The sequence below is a fragment of the Amblyomma americanum genome, chromosome 5, assembly GCF_052857255.1.
Source record: "Amblyomma americanum isolate KBUSLIRL-KWMA chromosome 5, ASM5285725v1, whole genome shotgun sequence".
Classification (NCBI taxonomy): domain Eukaryota; kingdom Metazoa; phylum Arthropoda; class Arachnida; order Ixodida; family Ixodidae; genus Amblyomma; species Amblyomma americanum.
This window is the reverse complement of record NC_135501.1, coordinates 184,860,679-184,882,148: the sequence shown is the minus strand read 5'-3', so window position 1 is coordinate 184,882,148 and position 21,470 is coordinate 184,860,679. Positions and strand designations below refer to the sequence as shown.

The 21,470-nt window shown below is 44.4% G+C and overlaps 1 protein-coding gene across 1 annotated transcript; it reads left to right on the top strand.

The window, feature by feature from the left end:
* Window positions 1-20,042: 20,042 nt before the first annotated feature.
* On the top strand, window positions 20,043-21,127 carry LOC144135426 (amine sulfotransferase-like). The gene has a single exon (XM_077668090.1). The coding sequence runs from the start codon at window positions 20,059-20,061 to the stop codon at window positions 21,007-21,009; it is 951 nt and encodes a 316-aa protein (XP_077524216.1). The 5' UTR covers window positions 20,043-20,058; the 3' UTR covers window positions 21,010-21,127.
* The last annotated feature ends 343 nt before the right edge of the window (window positions 21,128-21,470 follow it).

Genomic DNA, 21,470 nt, shown 5'->3' with positions numbered 1-21,470 from the left:
TATACATTTTATCCGGCGTTGAAAATTCGCTGAGAAGATATTCGCGGTGTTGAGGAAAGGTTTTTAAAGGCAAATGTGGCAATAGAATTGGCCAGATCAGCAATGAAAGGTTACCTCATGGAATTGTGTGAAGCTGTACGCTATTTTAATAATCCTCCCGTGGTTCTTAGCCGAACTGTAACATAATCGAAAACCCACATTTCTTTCAAAGATCACCGTTCACATGTCCCAGCCTTGCATGTTTCCCAATTTGTGGCGACTTGCCACAAATTCAAGCCCACAGATAGTCATAAATATGATATCATTTCATTCACTTATTTATACTGTCAGCCCTGATTACGGGCTATAACAGGAGTGGGTAATGTGACGCAGATAACAGCAATGACGCAAACATTGAAACGGGCACAAAAGTCTTTACATAAAGCGTTCGCCACTTATGCAAAACAAAGCTCTGACATATAATTCATGCAGACGGTAAAACATTAAGTAGCTTATCTAAGAATTCCCTAAGTGATTGTTAAGTGACAAAAGAGTTTGGTAGCATATTCCATTCCTTAATGGTTGTTGGGAAAAACTAATCTTAAAGCAGTCATTTCGAACGGTAGGCATTGGTATGTGCAAGCTGTGACGATGGATTGATTTTTGTCCAGTTTTTATTTCAAAGTACTTTGATTGGTTGTTTCAAGATGTGACAAATAATTAGGAAAATAAACTTGAGCCTGTCGCATTTCGTTCTAAAATCCAGCGCTTTCAAATCAGCACGTTCACACAAGGACGTTGGGGAATCAGAATGCGAGTATACCTATCAAATATAATCTTTGCACCGAGATGATGAATTCTGTCCAGCTTAGAGCAATTGAAGGCAGTGTGTGGGTCCCGGGCAATTTTTCTATATTCGAGGATGGGCCATACCAAGCTCTTAAAAACCAGACATTTTATTTCAGGGGTTGGACCACGCATATTCCGTCTGAGGCTCCACAGTGCTTTGGAGCCTTTGGAACAAGGTGCTAAAGTGAACGTAACCAATTCATGTAAAGAATCCTCTCTTCTCCACATCTCAATACCAATATGTATAAAAATAGACACCCATAACTTCCCTCCATCACTGATTTCAATACGTAGTTAACGAAAATAAGTTGCGAATATTAGTTTACATTCCTGTAGGCTAAACGTTCAGAATGGTGATGATTCACTGAAATTCTAGCCTGTGTCCTGTCGTTCATTACTCTCCCTGAGTTCTTTCCAGCTTGTCAGTATGTCTCATTGCAGCAACCAACTCTCTCAATGAGAGTCTTTGCAACATTCATTGACCTTAATTTGCAAGTACAGCAAGGTCAAGCTTATATGTGCAATAACAGAACGCAACTGAGCCTATCCACTAAGATACTGCCTAGCTTATTATAGAGATTATTAATGTGAACTACACCAAAAAAATTGGCAGTGGCTTAACTTGGGTAACCTTTGAATTCAGCGAAAAGCAAGCACGCTTTCTAAGCGTCTGAGGCTCATCCATAGCAGCTCCGCTGCACTGTCACGACAGCCGTTCTATATATACGCACACGACCACGTGGCTATGACGTGGGATCACATGGTCTTACGAAACCCCCATCTGATGTCATCACGGATGTCATCACGTGGCTTCACATCACCCGATCGGATGTCTTAAGGTCAAAGATTAAAACAAATGTAACCCAGTGTCAAAGCTAAATGGTCATCTAAAGGTTATGAGTCAGTGTAAGGGGTTCGACATGATGTCAAGGGTTCGACATCATAAATGTGTCACATATGGTCACACACGGCTAACGTGGTTGCACAGAACGTCGTAGGAGGTCATTCTACTGCCTACGCGACGACTGCTTTGTTTCTAGCGTAATGAAGCTTTTCGCTTCGTCACACAACCCTATGCTATGGTTGAGCGGTCTTGGCTTTCGGGGGCTGATCGTTGTTGAGTGACTCAATCTCCGCTGTGGCGGGTTCACTGAGATCAAGGCTACATGCAAGATCCCTGTGTGCTTTCCGATGTTTTTTCCAATTCAAGAAACCTAGGTTATTGAAAGTAATTCGGACCTCTCCGCTTCGCAGTCCTTTATACACCGTTTGCTCCGGCCCGTAAAACCGTACATACTGAATGCATCTGCAAAACACCTAAGACCTGCAATGTTCTATAGATTTTGAATAGAGACTCCCAAACCTAACAGAGCTGCTTTGGATATTTCGAACTTGTTTTGAGGCACAATTCTAGAAATATGCTTCACAAATCTTCCTCTCTGGTTCCAGTGCCACGGATGAGAGAAGGTCATGGATCCCGAAGGTTACGTGAGCATCGAAAGCGTACGGTTCCTCAAGTTTTTTGATGAAATCATTGTGCGCTCTGCTATGAACTAGTAGCCACAAGTTGATGACGCCATCATCGCCAGCTATCCAAAGTCTGGTACAACTTGGACGCAGTTCATCGTCGCCAGCATTTTAACCAGCGGAAATCCGCCGAAGACAACGCTAGACTTGAAGTTGTCCTCGCCCTTCATAGACCTTATGGGAGTCGATGCTGTTCTACAGATGCCCAGACCAGGAGCCTTGATAGCTCATCTTCCCTTCGACAAACGTAAGCACCCCAATCAGGCCAAGTACATCTACATCGCCAGAAACCCTTATGACCGCTGCGTATCCTTTTACCGTTTTATTAAACAGTTCACTCCCAATGACTGGCAGGACGTGTTCTTTGACAGCTTCCTGAACCTCTTTTTGTCTGGAAACCTGCCATACGGGGATTACTTTCATCATCTTTGCTCCTGGTATCCATCCACACCGCGATGACCCTAACGTGCTGGTTTTAAAAGAAAAGTTAGGTCTCTATGCTGCTTTAAATGATATCGCTGCAGCCAGATCTGAAATTAACTCGTCATATTAGAGCCGTTCTGAGACCTCATGGTGACAGTCGTGATGCTTTAAGGCCAAAAGTAGAATGGGCACAGAGAGAGAACCCCCCCAGTCCAGTGTGGATTGCATACATACGGACTCTTAAAATGCATTGAACTGTTGTAACACCCTGTATAAATAGTGCTATGGCTATAATGTCTTCCGAACCCACCTGCGTGCCAGGAGGGGGAGAAACGTACACAGAAAACAGAAGTCAGCGATTTAATTCAGTAGTTGCAGTTTTTAACGTTAATTCAGTAGTTGCAGTTTTTAACGTCACAATGCGAGAAAAAGTACGCCATTAAAGATCTATGACAAGCCCTCACCTAAAAAGATACGTTGTCTTAAAAAGTATGCTGTAGACTTCTGAACAAAAACATACGCGAGAGGCAATGCATATTGCAGTGGCTTGTTATTAGAATTGGAGCGTTTATACCTTCATAATTTGCCTGCGTGTGGTACCCATGGAACAAATAACATTAAGTAGTGGAATGTGCACAAGTATACAACGCGAATGAGTTATTCACCACTTGCTGTGTTCGTTTAGTCTGAAACAAATAACCAAGATAAGAAACCATTACGCCTCGGAAAGCCAGCATCATTATGCCTTCGGACTCATTTGGGTACAAAGAAAGCAAGTGCATTTCCCCCATCATTTGTACTTTGAAAAAAAAAACAAGTATGGCCAGTTAGGAAACCTAAGCCACACAAAACTGCATTTGGTTTTAGAACCTTTCTTTATGTAGTTAGGAAATGATGAAGTGTTTCATGACAGCAGGACAAGTCAACAGCGACAATTTTTGACGAAAGTATGCCCTTTATTGAAGAACAAAGTGGTGGATAGGCTTTCCAATTGTGAATACAAATATTATCCGGCGTTGAAAATGCTCTGACGCAATATTAGCGGTGGTAAGGATTTTGGAAGAGAAATGCGATAAGAGAATGGGCAGGAGACCTGGAATAATAATTATGTTCGCGGAATTCCATAAGTTGTGCAGCATTTTTGTATTCCTGCCATAGTACGTCGCCAGCCTGGAACGTAATCAGAGTTATACGTTCTTTTCAAAGACCGCCGGTCACGTGTAACTGCCCTGGTTGTTTCCCCATTTGCGGCTACTTTCTAAAGCACATTACAAGCCAACATGTAGTATCAAATGTAGCATCCTAGGAATTGAAGCGAAATTAAACATAACAAATTCAAATAAATAATCACGTTTCCTTGAAATTTCAATACCAATATGTCCAAAAATACACAAAACGAACTTCCCTCCTTCACTGTTATGCTTACATACGCAAGCAAATTATACACCGGGAGCTTCTTTGCAATCGAAAAGGCAAAAGTTGAGGAATGGTGATTATAGGTTTCAAAAATACGTAATGCATTCTTTACACTTCTTGACAAGTACCGGAAAACAAGTTTATATGTATATTACGGGAGAGCAAATGAGCCTGTTCACTAATATACTGCATTGGTTTTTATAGAGGTCCTTAATATCATATACACTAAAAAACACAACCCTTCGCGATTCGGTGGCTTGTCTCAGTGACGGGGGACCAATTCTCGGCCGCGGCAGTATCATTGGGATGGAGATGGGTCACAGAGAACTGTGTGCTTCGCGATGTGAGTGCAGAAAAGAGAACATCAGGTGCTGTAGATTAGTCCGCAGCCTCCTGCTTCGCCGTCTTTGATACACCTGTTACTTCGGGGCGTTAACCCGCACTTACTGAATACCTCTGCAAAGCACCTAAGAACTGCGATCTTCCGTAGATTTTAAATAGAGACTCGAAAACATTCTATAAAACTGCCCTAGGTGCAATTCTTGAAACCTGCTGACTAAATCTTCAGCTCTGGTTCCAGTGCCACAAAAGAGAGAAGATAAGTGGGAGTGGTGACAGGACAGCACCTTATGGAGTGCCCTTGTCAGGTATTTGGAAGGGAGACGATCTAGTAGATCCGATACCTATAGTGTTTGTGCGGGTAGTGAGGAAGGTGGAGTTATATTGGAAGAAGCGAGATCCACAGTCTATCTGATTTAGACCTTCTAGGATTCCAGAGGAGGTCTGGGGCTCCACGGAATCGGGCTCTGGTGAGCCATGGGCTCCGCCCATTTCTATGTGTTGTGCCGTTGTACTGCTATTGGTCGATATTGGGCGAGAGCGGGAATAGCAAAGCTCCGCCCAATTATCGAAGGGTTTAAAACCTACTGCAAACAAAGAGCTGGAGGAGCGCGCTGAGTCTCAGCCTCGGCCGCTTTTAAACAGCCTTTTTTTAACTGCCTTTTTCTCACCTGCTTTGTATTTCGATCCCGTCTTTAATAAATAGCTTGTTAAGAAGTTGGAGTTGCTGCCCCAACTGGCAAGGTGTCGCTGAACGAGCGGACTAAGACCTGAGGTGCTCTTCGTACTGCTAACTGCCGTGTATACGATCACCGGCCAACGTGCCATCGCCATCCACCGCTCGCGACGAGCAACCGACCAGTACCGCCTGACCATCAGAGAGAGTGTGGAAAGTTTAATTGGTGCCGTGACAGGGACAAGTTTTACTGAGCCGGATAAAGGAAACGGTGCCGCCACGGAGCCGTGAATAATGCGTATGAATTGATAGATGACTTATGAGAACAACGACTGCGTTATTCTGTGCATCAGGAACCATATCGCCAAATATTTTCCGGCTGCACAGGACAACACCATGACGAACTTCGAGATTTGTGCTACGGGCCCGATGAAAGACGCTTATCAAGGAAGTTACCTAAGTGTTCAGATTTTTTACGGGGTGGCAAAGCTGTAAAAAACCTAGGATAGATATGGTTTATGCGCGTTTAACGTTTCAAAGATCCACATTTTGCTTTATCTTAATTAGGTTTATTTTTTGGACTACTAGATAATATTCGTGACTGTGTCTAATGTTATCAGCTTATAGGAAGGGAAATTGTAATATCTTCTCAGAAAGTGAAGTTGAGACCGTAATCGCATAAATCTGATCCTTAAACAAGCCCTGAAAAGCAAACTGAATCCATGTAGTCGCCACTGATTTGGTTTGGTTTCTTGATGTTTAACGTCCTAAACCGACTCAGGTTCTAAGGGACGATGTAGTGGAGGGCTCCGGATAATTCCAACCACCTGGGGTTCTTTAACGTTCACTGACATCGCACAGTGCACGGGCCTCTAGAATTTCGCCTGCATCGAAATGCGACCCCCGCAGCCGGGATCGAACCCGCGTCTTTTGGGTAAGCAGCCGAGAACTGTAACCACTTGGTCACGGCGGCGGCTTCATCGCGCTTGTACCAAAGTGGTAGGAAGAAAACGCCAGAGTGGTCTAGTATTCTATTATGTGCGATAGTTAGGTGTAGCGTCTTTTTTGTATCACCCCGGTACAAGAGCGATGAAAAGAAATTCAAACAGCTGAACACGAAAGTGCGTCGCTGTTCGGCTTTTTTATTTATTGCCCTTGTGCACAAAATAAAATACAATCTATTTACAAAGCCATGCTCACGCAGAGTCCTGTAACTAATTAATCGCACGTGTGGCGCACTGCATGAGCGGCTAGGGTGAGGCGCTCGGCTGCGTACCGCTCCATTGGCACGTTCGAAGCATTCACGTCACTGCGCGCTCTGCCCGGGGGTGAAAAGGCGAGACGTCAAACCAGCCTGCTGGATGAATCTACCGTCTAGCGCGATTTGAAGATTACCGCGTTCGTTAGGGCTGAAACGGAGCAAGAAATTGATCCCGCAGTGACGGTCACTAAGCCCGCAATAAACATAACGGGGCAATATTGATACATCCTTCGAATAACGAAGGTCATGTATTTGTTGAAGCATTCTTGCGAAACTAAACCGCGTTAGAGCAGTTGTGCCAGCCGGTTAAGCCTGAAGTGATCCTGTTCGAATCGCGTTAGACTCTGCTGGTCCATACAGAGGCTCACCACTGCTCTGTCACGGGTGCACACACTGCCGCGCGGCCACAGGAGCGTCGTGAGGTTTTCCGAGATGACTCCCAGAGCCCTAGGCTGCGACCATCCCGCGACGCAGCTCTGGGAAAGTAGCACAGCGGAAGAGCATGAACTAAAATCTCTGTAGAGATTCGCAATAATTGTACGTGCCCCACTGCGACAGTCCCCCGGGTACCCTTCTTTCAACGCGTAAAACTGTGCGCCAAGCTTCATTCGAGCCCATGCCTTAAGGTGTAATAAGGAAGTAATTACTCATTTTATATCCACCAAACGCAGCCATTCGGCTAAAAAGGAAAGCTATACAGCTTTCTCTGAAGGGGTCTTTCGCGCTTTTTTTCATTACTGTCCCTGAGATAGAACCCTGGTTGTGCGTTTCAATTACTGGTTTGCCTGCAATGCTAGAAAGATTGAAACTTTACTGCTCATTTGCGGAATGTTTTTTGTGGTGTCTGGCATGTTTAGGGTTGTTCGTTTGCTCTTTGGAGTCCAGAGGCACGCAGTGATTTCAGTTTGCGTGATTAGTGCCTGTACTTTGCCCTAGCAACAGTTTCCAAGAGATCACATTAGCTGATGTGCTAACTGCACCAGCACGCGTTGCAAGATCGCTGTAAGGGGCAACAAAACGGCCCATTAAAGGGTCAGCCAAGACAAATAGATGTCGCGGTGTATCGATGGACAGGAGGATTTTAACGAAGAATAGGCCGCTCCTTCAAAGAAGAGAACTTTCTTAACGTAAAAGTATCAAAAAACAAAATTCAGCTGGTGCCACCGCTGCTTCCCTCGACGTCTAATTTTCAGTGGTGATTGCAAAGGTTATGCAACACCAGCACTCATTTTAAAACAACGGCAACCAGTCCTTCTCGGTAAGGGGCGTCACGAGTTGGGTAATATTCGTGGGAAAATTCCTCAATCAAATTTTCTCAAGCCAACTGCATTACATTTTCTTGTAAGTAAACCCATGCCAGTGGTTGCTACAAAAATGACAGGTGGCGGGCTTGTACCGACACTGTATATAATACGCAGTTGCTTTCTCAAATGGTAGAAACCTCACCTAGCACTAACGCTTAATATCAACGTCAGGCCGGCCAAGCACCGGAGTGAGTGTGTCAAAATGTGAATGCTTGGGATAAGGCTTGTTGGATCATAATCAGATGCAAGACGTGCGATGCTTAGCTTGAGAAGAACAGAGTAAAAAACAACACCAACGGTTGATCGCGACCTGCCAACTGAGACTTTATTCATTTCCAGTGGAAGAAAACAACAGCTTGTAGCAAAAAAAAGCTTGATAAAAGCAAAAGTAGGGAAGAGAAGACAACATAGAAGTGCACCACGCTGATAGCAAGTATGATACATGAAAAAAAAACAAAGCCTCCAAATTAAAAGAAAACATGATCAGCAAACATGTGCTTTTGAATCTCCGATTGGAGTTTTGCAGATTAACCGTATCAACTGTTCTTTACTGATACACACGCGTAACTGGCAATCACGTGATTTTTTTATCTTTACGCAGCATAGCAATCTCCCTCCGGGTGAGGGCAACCATTGGGAACTTACTCAGTCGCCTTCCATGCCAGATATCATTTGGAAAGCCTCGATGACCTCACGTTCCTTCTTGTCTTTGGCCCTTGCCAGGATTATGGTGTTTTCAAACGATGGTGTTCAACTGTGTTTAAAACAGTTAATGGCCAAATTCTCTGGTCCCTGCAGGTAACGACAGCTTTTTCTCAGCTCTAGGAGCCGTTCACTAAGGCCGCGTTCAGTTTGGCCCACATAGGACATGTCACATGAAAGGGGTATTTTATGCACAACCCCTGTTGAGCACGTCACGAAAGATTGAAACATGGCATGGCCAACCCCAGAAGCCTTTTCTTCATTTGCTAGTTTTACGGAATTAATTTTTTTGCAAATACCTTTAAACTTGTGGGAAGCCGAAATGACAGCCTTGACACCAAACCTCTGCACAATTTTTTTCAGCCTGTGGGAGATGCCATGAACGTAAGGCAGGACCATAAAAAGCCTTCTTTTCTTGGCTGCTGAGGCCAATTTTTTTTTGGTTAAATCCCTCAACCAAGTCTGGGCTACAGCAATAACAAGCCTCTCAGAGTACCCGCAGTCCCTCAAACGGCGCATTTGCAATTCCAAGCTTTCGTACATTTTGTATGATGATGATTTGTCAGGGCCTGCTTCACTAAAGACAGTGCTATCCCTCTATTTACTAGTTTTGTGTGCTAGGAGTCATAAGCTTGTTTGCTGATCATGCTTTATTTTCTTTTTGAAATCTTTCTTGGTCCTCTGCCATATTTGCTATCACCGTAGTGCGCTTCTGTGTTGCCTTCTTTTCCCCGCTTACGCTTTTATCAATTTCTTTGTCACGTGCTCCTTTTTTCTATCTTCCACTGCAATGGAAATAAAGTATCTGGTGGTAGATTGCGTTTAACCGTTCGTGTTGTCGCTAACTCTGTCCTTGTTAAGCTAAGCAGCGCACGTGTTGCATATGAGTGAGTCAGTTCACAGTATTACAGTCAAGTAACCAGCAGGAACGCTATGACGCCAGAATGAACCAAATCCTACAACAAATGGAAATTCTAGGAACAACGGCATCCGGAAGACAGTAAATGAGTTTGCCGCGTGTAGATTTGAGCTTTCTCCGTTTGCCCGCACAGCGGTGAACCAAAAGCAACTTCTTTTCAGGACGACGTGGAAAGACTAGCCGCCGCGGTGGCTCAGTGGTTATGGCTCTAGGCTGCTGACCCGAAACACGTGGGTGCGATCCCGGACGCGGCGGTCACATTTCGATGGAGGCGAAATGTTAGAGGCACGCGTACTGTGTGATGTCCGTGCATGTTACAGAACCCCATGCGGTTGAAATCACCGGAGCACTTAACTACAGCGTCCCACGTAACCTCAGTCGCTCTGGGACGTTTATTCTCCACAAACCATAAACCTAAAGCGCTTTCATGCCGACCGCTGGATGTGCAAACACGTGCATTTCCTGCTGATGTCTCGGTCGTCACCACGCCGTATACATAATACCCAAGTTTAATAAGAGCCATGAGCATTAACAGCCTGGAAACAATAGCTCCTTCACATCTGCTCTTCTAGCCTCCGCCAACCGCCGCTTCCTGTATTGAAGCGTTTAATTTGGAGCAATGCAGATGACGCCTGATTTGCAACGTCTTCCGCCTATTCACGATGGCGTACCGCAGCACAGGCCTGGTCTTTTGAGCATCCGCCTCGCACGCGGGAGTGTACCTACGGGTAATGCAATTGGTACAAGCTTTACCTAAGGGGGAAATGGTCGAGAAATGGTTCTTCCATCCCACCCTGAGAAGACGAAAACCTGTTGTGCCATGGCATTCTTTCGACCCAGATGCCCTGGCGCCATAAAAATTCACAGTCATCATTCATGACGGCCTGATATCGCACCAATGTAGATGTTATCGTTGGCACGAGAAATCACAAACAGGAAGAGTGCATCCGCTAGTGGCGCGCGCAAGGAGAGTCTTAGAGCAGGAATGCGATATCGCTACGAGATTCTTTTTTAACTGCCTTGTTTATCTTTGTTTTACTCGCCCATATTTTAACTGCCTCGTTTATAGACACATGATCCAAACACATGCAGGCAGCGCTTCTGGTTAGCACCAGGAGTTGAACCACGGCTTTTTTATTGGTTTCATTCTAACTTTTTTGGTCTTACGTGAGAGGTGCTTGCATGTATAAGCTAGATGGAGAGAGCTAGGAGAGAAGGCTGATTACTGGGAACGTGATTGGCTGGTCTTTCACAATCGGCTGCGTTTTCACTCTCTCCATTTTATCTCCTTTCTTTATCATTTTGTGCCTCTTCTCGAGCTGACAAGATGGCAGTGAGATAAAAGCTGCGCTTATCCAGTTTGAAAAGGCAGTTTTCAAGTGAACACTCAGTTTCCATTGCCAGCTTTCCTGTGGTTCTGCTGCCTCTTGTCGTGCCTGTCTGGCTGTGAGTGAGTTCTGCTATAATTCTTAGTTTCTCTGAGCGCTGCATTGCTCTATGTGTACTCTATTTTTATTTTGTTTGAAAGGATAGGTTATGAGAATGTAAAGAAAGGTCCCATAGCGCGTAATTAGCATGCACTCGTGAGCTGTCATACGGATACAAGGGAAAGCAGTACAGCTTTCTTAAACCATTAATGTTGACGAAAACTTCCTACTTGCCCATGTGTAGAACCAGAGGCCACTGGACCAGCAAATGAGTGATTTTTGAGAACAGGATGTGCATCAAGCGGTACAGAATATGCTTGACGTTCATCGTGTTCCCCGTTGATTGCGAATACTGTTTTCTGATTATTTTACGTTCTTTAGGCGATTTTTCGCATGCTGGGGCTTGAAGGAGTTTTAGATTTGATGGCTACATTTTTAAAACTTTTCAGACGCTACTATTCCTAACATTCACTCTCTGATAACTATTTGGTTTGTTTTTAAAAACTGGTCGCGATCTGCCAATATCTCGGCATAGATTCCAGAAAGTCAGAAGTCTAGTCAGTTTGGCTTCTTGGTGTATGGTTACCAATACGGTGACGAGCAGGCACGGTTCAACAATATAGATAAATCTTTTCTGCACCTTTCGTTAACAATGTTGAAAAACAGGAACAGATTATCATTGCGGGGTTTCGCATCCTACCAGTATGTCGTAGTCGTTGGCGTAAAAAGTGGTTGCATTGCCTTGGGGACCAATGTGAGGGTGGTTGCCGTGTAAGGTAGGGGTATGACTTGAGCGGAGAAATACGTTACCAGTGGCAGCTTATCATAGGAACCATCCGGAAGGTGGTTACCGGCGAAGAAGGATGGTATAAGGAGAGAGAAGGTATCCCCAAGCGGAGGATAGTTACTGCGGAAGTAGGAGGGTGGACCTCGAGCGTAAGAAGGTGCAACCGGTCGGTGGTTGCCACAGAAACCAGCCGGGGGGCACTTACGCTTAATCCTTCATTAGTCCTTTAAGTATTCGACTGTTGCCGCACTTCGTATCGTCTTCAATGCAATCGCATTTTTTGTCTGAGTATTATTTGTTCACCAGTTCCATTACATTCTCACCGATACATTTCTCTTAGAGTGTGCCCCACAGGAGCTGCCTATTTACGTTGCTGTACACCCCGCTTTAATTTCATTGTTTGTGCTCAACCTGGCAATGCCTTGTGATCTCGAGTGTATAAGATGCGTGGAAGAACGCTAACATCTTCTTAATTCATAAGAAAGGAGAAGTCGAGACTTGATAAATTGCAGATTGAGAACCCTGCTGTCCCTTGACTATAAGGCATTTACTAAGATAATTGCTCATAGAATCAGGGCAACCTTAGACTTAGATAAACCATATGATCAGGTAGGTTTTTCTAAAAGCCATATGCTCGACAATAGTCCACATTCACACTATCAATCAGGTGATAGAGAAATGCGCAGAATATAACCGGCCCCTATATATATATATATATATATATATATATATATATATATATATATATATATATATATATATATATATATATATATATATATATATAGCCTTCATAGATTACGAGGAAGCGTATTACTCAGGCGAAACCTGAGCAGTAATGCAGGCATTGCGGAATCAGAGTTCAGAACAGTCTTACGTAAAACTTGTGGAAGATATCCATAATAGCTGCACGTACAACCGCCATAGCCCTGAACAAAGTAAGCAAAAAAATTTTAATAAGGCAAATAGCAAGGCAGGGAGACACTATCTCTCCAATTCTATTCACCGCATTTTCACGGGAGGCATAGATGAACTTGAATCGGGAGGAGTCTGGGAGAAAAGTTAATAAATAATACCTTAGTAATCTCCGATTTACTGGTGAGATGAATTGCAAACCATGTTCAATGACTCAGAGAGGCAGAGCAAAGCGGTGGGCCTGGAAGTTAATATGTAAAAAACCACACTAATGTTCAACAGTCTCGAAAGGGAACATGAGTTTGCGCATGTTTGTTTTTACCTTCGTCTTTCGTGTCGTCTTTGTTGCGCTGCATTCAAAATGTGATGCAACCTCCGGCCACGCATTGCTATTCTCGCCTGATCAGGAAGACGCGAGTAATTCAACTTCGGACGATGAAGACTTTATATGCCGCGTTTACATGAATACAGCAGTGGGCATCGTATTTCCTAGCGTATCTCACGCAGCCGAAACGCCACTGTTTACATGCACGACATCAAGTCTGTCTCAAGTCTGTTGGGCTGGACCCCTCGCGTAAGGCGTACGGCCGCTGCCATCTTGAACGCAGTCTGCTTTCATATCAATCTGAGGGGGTATAGCATAACCATCGCAGGGAGGAGGAGAGGCGCCTTCAAACCTGTATCTATTCACCAAGGAGGTCGATTTGTCTTTCTTGATCTACCCCTGCCTTGTGACGGCCTATTACTCCAGGAGGGTTGATGACGTCATTTGCATTCTGCGTTTCTGTCGCCCCCTTCTTGAGCGCAGTCTGCTTTTTATTGAGCTGAAGGGGTATTGTATAGCCATTGCAGGGAGGAGGAGACGCGCCTCCAAACCTGTATCCATTCACCAAGCAGATCGACTTGTCTTTCTTGATTTACCCCTGCCTTGTGACGGCCTATTACTCCAGGAGTGTTGATGACGTCATTTGCAGGCTGCGTTTCGGCCGCCCCCTTCTTGAGCGCAGGCTGATTTCATATCGATCTGAGGGGGAGTAGTATAGCCACCGCACGGAAGAGGAGAGGCGGGTCCAAACCTGTATCCATTCACCAAGGAGGTCGACTTGTCTTTCTTGATCTACCCCTGCCTTGTGACGGCCGATTACTCCAGGAGGGTTAATGACGTCATTTGGAGGCTGCGTTTCACCGCCCCCTTTTTGAGCGCAGTCTGCTTTGTTATCGAGGAGGTATTGTACAGCCAATGCAGGGAGGAGGAGAAACGCCTCCAAACCTATTTTCACTCACTGAGAAAGTCGACTTGCCTTTCTCGATCTACCGCTGCCTTCTGACCGCCAATTGCTCCACGAGGCGGATGACGTCAATTCAAGGGCCGCGTGCCTGCATGCGTGCCTGCCACATCTTCCTGATGACGGTGAGATTTTCGCACGACGAGCCAAGTAATGCTCTCGCACTAACCGCTAAATAAAAAGGGCTTCTGGATACTGCATAATACTGCTTGACAGATATTGTTCCTGATGATCTTGACATTCATATGGCTTTCTGTTGAAGAGTGGCCGCGAAGGATTGAAATGAATGGGGAAGACTAACTCATTCTTAACTGGCGAATGGCTCCAGAAACTCGACGTCTCTTTGGGTACTCTGAATTCTCAAAGTATGCCTGTCACTCTTATATCCCTGTACGATGGTCACTAATGTTACACTGTTACGCAGATTTCAACATGCATGCGATCATGAGATGCCAGACATAGACGCGAGAGACAGCTCCGGTTGAAACCGTTATTGCCAGCCCTTTTTAATGTGGTGCTGCTTTAAACTGTGGAGTGTTCCCGTTCGCTAGTGTTCCTAATCCACTGCTACATCGTCGTACAGCATTGCGAAATGAATATAATAGAATCAATATAGGAGCCTCCGCGGTGGCTGAGTGGTTATGGCGCTCGGCTGCTGGCTCGAAAGACACGGGTTCGATCCCGGCCGCGGCGGTCGAATTTCGATGGCGGCGAAATTCTAGAGGCCCGTGTACTGTCCGATGTCAGTGCACGTTAAAGAACCCCAGGTGGTCGAAATTTCGACGTTTGGGACGTTAAACTCCCACAAACCAAATCAGAATCAATATAGCCACGACTGGTCGGCATAATTTCAATAAATAAAGCAAGGGGAGAAAAGGCCGTCAGTATTAGGTCATACCATGTGAATTTTCGAAAAGTGCAGCTGAGTAGCTTGAATAATTTATCTTTATTTTTGGCCAGCGAACGTAACAACAAATGCACGTTGATGCACAAATGATGAGGAATTAAGTGAACGAGACGTAATTTCAACGGAAAGAAATCACGTGGAGAACTTTGTTTTACAGAGGCTATCAACAAAGATGGCAGTTAATGATAACACTGGAGAGAGCTCCTCAAAAATCCACTCAAAAGGAAAATTCCCGACTCCTGTGCTGAACAAATTGTGAACACGATTTCAGAAAGGATGTTCTCCAACGAAAGGAAAAGAGCGCAGTATCACTGGAGCAATATAAAAAGCTATAAAAGGGTAAAGTTAAAATGAACTATGGTGGAATGGTACAATAAATCAGAGAAAGTACCAAAAAGATTGTACGTTTTATTCCTAACGCCTATGGTCGCACATCTATCACTCATCTTGTTTAAGGGGTTTGGGTTCAGCGGCTCACAAGAACCGCATTTGCGGTTTGAATGTCTTTTGGCAACTGATTAAAATGTCTATAAAATATTAAAAAATTCAACTTTATACTGTATTCCCCTCTTTTTAAAAAGTACAAGGGCACGATTTTACAGCAGCACCATACAGTGCATGAATTAACTTCTATAGTATTCTTATTTCCCCAGAACGATTGCGGACTGGAATAATCTCACTAATTATGCAGTAGCAGAAACTTCAATAAAACTGTTTAAAACTTACCTTTACTTAACTGACGTTTTGGCAACTTATGTGCTTGTGTTGCATTTGTAATTCTGTATTTTTCGCGATCCTGTTCATGATTTTCGCCAACTTGGTTTTTACTGAAACATCCTGGAAGTGTGTTGTTTCCAGCATTTGTTCTCATGTATATTGCATGCCCACCCTGCTAAGGTCTTGCAAAAGATCACTGAAACAATGAATAAAGTAAAGAAAAAATTATATAGTTAAAACGGCCAGCGTGACCAAGCTTTTAGCTTTGGGCTTTCGGCGAAGAAAAGAGGGTATACTGATGCCCCCATTGCGTACAGCTAGCAACAAAACTCTGTGGAACGCGTGGTTCGTAAATGATGTCGATAGCCTTGTTATTCTCCGCCTACTGAAGGCCGTACTCGAATAGGTGAAAAAACGGGATTTTTCTATCACCTCCTCAGTTGTGATCTACGGCCTCCGGCTAGTAATGAAGCTATCGTCTTCATTTACGGACACATGGCAGAGAGACTTCTTTCCCCCGACTCTATATTATGTTGGCTATTAATAGCAGCCTAGCTCTAGCAACATTACAATGCAGTTTATGAGGATGCGCTGAATGTCACCACACTTAGTAACGGCGCTCTGTGTATAGAGCTCATGCAAAACCAGCAAGACAAGAGGAACGCATACTTATGTAGAACTGCATTTGCCGCTGCAGCTTTTTTAGTTCACTATAATTTCCACTGTACTGTTGCCTTTCAGCTCTGGCTGCATATAGTTACATATTGAACAGAGAGGGACGGGGGTAGGTCCCTTACAAAAATGGTCTATAGACTTCTTGTAGACTCTATTGCTTTCCTTTAGGTTTTTCTTTTTGTTTATTCATAGTCTATAGAGTGCCTATAGGATTTATGTTTCCTTTAGACTACTCTCTAGGGTTTACTTATAGAGAGTCTATATAATTTATAGACAGAAGTCTATGAGCAGTCTATGGACTGCCTAAAGCAGTTTTTGTAAAGGACGAGCTGAACACTGAAAAACCGGCCTCACCCTTTCTCCAATACTACATATTCGCTAAGAGTTTCTGCCTTACTCGCTTTCCTCGTTTTCTGACTTACTGCAGCTCTACTAACGGCGGTAAGAGATACCAAAGCTGTCATTCATCTTCGACAAATGCACAGCACAGACTGCATTGCATTCGTACTGCAAGCCGAGACAGGAAAGTGCTCATGGGGCTCTTCTTGTTAATTGCCGGAATTTGAGCAAGCAGCTTCAACGGGTTGACAACACGGTGCGTTGATCATCGCTTTCTGGGGCAATCTTGGAGTTCCTCAGGCGGCTGCGAACAAGGCAGTACTTCATAAGCCTCTATCAAAACCTTTTAGCCTTGTCGCTTCTCAGAGACTTCAAATGCATCTTGGCCGCCTAGGAGAGACGGTAGCTGGGCGATCCCTTCTCCAGCGGGTCTGCAAGAGATATGAGTCGAAGCTCTACTTGGCACTTAATACTCCTAGTTCTTTAGGCCTTAATGTTAGAAGGCAAATGAAACGGTCGAAACCCCACTGCTCTTTTCCGACCCTTGACTGTAAGGTCACAATTCCCCATGTGAGCGCGAAGCACAGCTCTCCTTTGGCAGCAACGCGTTCGCGCGCACTTGAACATTTGGAAACAGAGTATGCCCGCCATCTTCAAACTTTCACGGGTGGTTCTGTGTACAATGTCAAAGAAGCTAGCGCAGCGGCTTTTTACTTTCCTTCTTTGGACTTTAAGTGGTCTGTACGCTTTATTGCTGTCGTATCCTCCACAACGGCCGAAAGTGTTGCTATTGAGGCGGCTTTACGAAAGTTAGGGTCTTGTCCGGCTCAACCTGTTTTCGTCCTAACTGATTCAAAACCTGCCCTTCAGAGGTTGGAGCGCGGTTTCCCTACTGATGCCTTGTCTATAAGCTCTCTACGCTTGGTGCAGAATCTGCACAGCAGAGGCTTTACTCTATACTTCCATTTGGTGCCCTCTCACATAGGAGTCAGAGGCAGTAAGGTGGCAGACAGTCTCGCCCATAAAGCTCTGTCAAGGAATCCATCAAAAGAAGTACCTCAAGATGGAAAAATTCCTACAGGAAAACGGTGCTCGATAATTTCAGTACCCTGTTGAGTGCGACCCACAAGCCATGTGTGACCAAGGGACTGAAAAGATCCCAGGCGACTCTACTACATCGAATTCGCACGGCCTCTGCTCAAACTCCTGCCTGGATGCATAAGACGGGCATGGCATCGTCTCCGCTATGCTCTTCATGTGGTGTGTGCGAGGATATCGAACATTATATTATGTACGGCCCAGAGTACAACGCGGAAAGGTATGTGATGTTCGCTTCCCTCAGGAAGACAGGAGCCCTTCACAGAACAGTTCAGGACAGTGTCTACCTGAGTGGAAACCAGACATGCAGAAGGGAGGCTGCACGCCTTCTTTTAACATTACTGCAGGACACGGATCTTGTTTCTAAATGGTTACAGCAGGAACGGACTATGGTCTTCTGTGATTGAATGTGTGCGTGGATGATGTCTTCTGAATTGGACTATGTTATACAGTGAGTGAATGTGCATAACGATTGTGGCCCTACGATGGCCTATGTTCTACTGTGACTGAATATGTGCATAGATGGTGACTTCTGGAGTGGACTGTGATGTTGGCTGTGTGGTGTGATTGTGTGCATAGATGGTGACTGCGGGAGAGAATGTGTCCTATTTTAAGTGACTGTGCGCATAGCGGGGTAGATCCGACAGGTTTTAGGATATTATTAACGTAGAATTGACGCTACGGTGGAGCAATTGCCGGCAGAATAAGCAAGGTTAACCACACCTGTAGCATTCAGCACCTCAACTCAACTCAACTCGATCGCTCTCTAAGGTATATACGTGTTTATTGGAACAGCAATTTCGCCTAATAGTATATATTGTTCGTTTGTACGGCAGAAAGAAACAGTATCTGAGTAACACGTGAAATTCATTCCCAGTGGCTTTATATGCAGTCGCTCCGGTCGCAAGTGATATGAACTCGACGGACTAGAGCTCCGATTAGAGATCCGATCTTTTCTGCTCGAGAAAACAAAAATGACCTATTGCAGGCAATTTTGAAACCCATGAAACTGTATTTGATTTTGAGAACCTCGCTTTTAGTGAATGCGAGTTTCTCACGTGCTTCATGACACAAAGGCAACTCAACAATGTTTGAAGAAAGTGCGCCCTTTATTGCGGAACAAAAAGGCGGAGAGTCCTTCCAATGAAAATTATAAATTATATCACGCGTTGAAAATGCGCACAGAAGATAACAGCATTGGTGCAGGATTTTAGAACATAAATGTTGTAAAAGGACGGACGTGGTGATGGGGAATAAAACATGTTCATGAAAATGCTTTAGGTTGTAACCTATATTAAAAATCCTACAGTTATTTCTAGCCAGCTTCTTATTTAATCAAATCCCAACATTCCTTTCAAAACCACCGTTTGCATCCCGCCACAAGGGGTGTACGTCATGTTGTGGCTACTTGCAGTGGCACGTTCGAAACCTGTATGTAGTCATAAATACAACATCCAAGGAATTGGTAGCCAAAGCGAACTCATCTCTTCTCCAACTTTCAGTGCCAGTGTGTCAAAAAATACACACCCAGAACATCATTCTATCACTACTTTTGTTATATACGCAACGAAAATAGGTTGTGGGAATCTGTTCGCGTTGCCGCATGTTAAACATTGCCAACAATGATGTTAGGTTTAAAAAATACCTGATACATTCATTGTTTCGAGACATATTAAATAACGCAAAAAAGGACACAGAATTTACACAACGTATGAAGCCAGCCTAGATTTGCAACAGTTTCAACTCTACACGGTCTCCTGTCGTTCTGTACGGTCTATGCTTTTTTTTTTGAGCTAGTAAATACGTCTCAATCCTGCAACCAACTATCCCAGTTTGGAGCCTTAGCCAGATTCATTGGGCTTCATTGGCAAGCACCGGAAAAGCAGAGTATAAAAGGTAAAATACCGGAGCCAAAGTGCGCCAGTCCTCCAACACATTACATAGCTTATTATAGCTATCATTAATTCCCTTTACGGCAAGAAACAACACCCTACTCTATGGCTCATTATTCATCGCATTCACCGGCTGATATCAGTGTCACGAGACCGAATCTCGGTCGTGGCGGTGTTATTAAGATGGAGGCAACATGCAAAGATGCATGTATGTTTTGCGTTTTTTGTACAAATTCAAGAAATCACCAGGTGTAAATTAATTCGAAGGCACCCGCTTTGCAGTTTTTTATACACTGGTTGCTTCGGGACCTTAAACTGCAAATTCTAAATAACTCTACAAAACCCCTGCGATCTATCTATATATTTTGGTAGTATGCTTGAAAACCTTCCGGATAGCTGCACTCTGAACACAATTACACCTATATGGGAGTAAAAAGAGAGTAATCTCTCCTCTAGCACGCCCTGTTTTTTTAAGAGAGTTTCCTGACCGCTTACTCCCTTTTTCATTTTCTGTTGAAAAAGTGGTGTTCATGTTTCAAACTTTTATAGAATAACAATTCTGGAAATCTGCATTCACAAATCTTCCGCTCTGGTTCCAGTGCCAAAGAAGATAGAAGGCCATGGACCCAGAAGCTTACTTGAGCATCGAAGGCCTGCCGTTCCTCAAGTTTTTTGATGAAGGCATTGTGCGCTCTGCTATGAACTACGAACCACAAGTTGATGATGTTATTATCGCCAGTTATCCGAAGTCTGGTACAACTTGGGCGCAGTTCATCGCCGCCAGCATCTTCACCAGCGGTAATCCGCCTAAGACAACGCTCGACTTTATGTTGTCCTCGCCCTTCATAGACCTTATGGGAGTCGACGCTGTTCTACAGATGCCCAGACCAGGAGCCTTCATATCTCATCTTCCCTTCGACAAACGTAAGCACTCCACCCAGGCCAAGTACATCTACATCGCCAGAAACCCTTATGACTGCTGCGTGTCCTTTTACCATTTTATGAAACACTTCACTCCTAAGGACTGGCAGGACGTGTCCTTCGACAGCTTCCTGAACGTCTTTTTGTCTGGCAGCCTGCTTTACGGGGATTACTTCGATCATCTTCTTTCCTGGTACCCACACCGATATGACCCTAATGTGCTATTTTTAACTTACGAGAACCTCAAGAAAGAGACGCCGTACTGGGTGTTACGGATAGCTGATTTCCTGGGAAAAGAGTATGGTAGTGCTCTGAGGAAAAACGAAGCTTTTCTGAACAAGGTTCTGGACTCGTGCTCCCCGCAAAACATGAAGCCTGTCTTCAAGGATCCGACACATGTATGGGTCAGAAAAGCGCTAGATTTGCCCCGGGAGAGGCGGATTGCTTCCATGGAGGTTCTCCGGAATAACCCGGCTTACAAGATGGAAATGCACAGAGGAGGTAGTTTTGTCCGTAAAGGTATTGTCGGGGATTGGAAGAGCCATTTTTCAGGGGAGCAAGTGGAACGCATGAAAGCTAGAATAGCGGAGAAGACAAAGGGGAATCCGGAAGTCATGAACGTCTGGAAAAGCCTGGATCTTCCGATGTAAGGCTTCGATAAGTGTCGATTATTTGTGTGACAGAGACGATTAAGGGAAAGGAACGAAACAATCTGTTTTTCAAATAAGTGCATAGGAGGCGGCATGAAAATGTGAACTGAAGAAATGAAAACACCGGGATGCACTTCGTTTCTCCATAGCGGAGAGAATTTCACTACCCCAAAGGAAGGACGGACTTAAGCTCATTCTTTTCGTTAAATAAAAGTATAAATACAGTGCCATATTTTCTGCAGCATGTTCAATCTTTCTGGTTCATGCTTACATGCTTTAGCAGCTTATAAAAATTGATGCATATAACCATGAGAACAACTATAGCGTATTCTGATTACCGAGGATCATATTCGCAAATATTTTCCGCCGATACAGATCGACATTTAAGTTTTTAAGTCTCAGATTACGTTCCTTCCTGACTGCCGAGGGGCGATATACCAATCGGGTATTCCGACAACAAC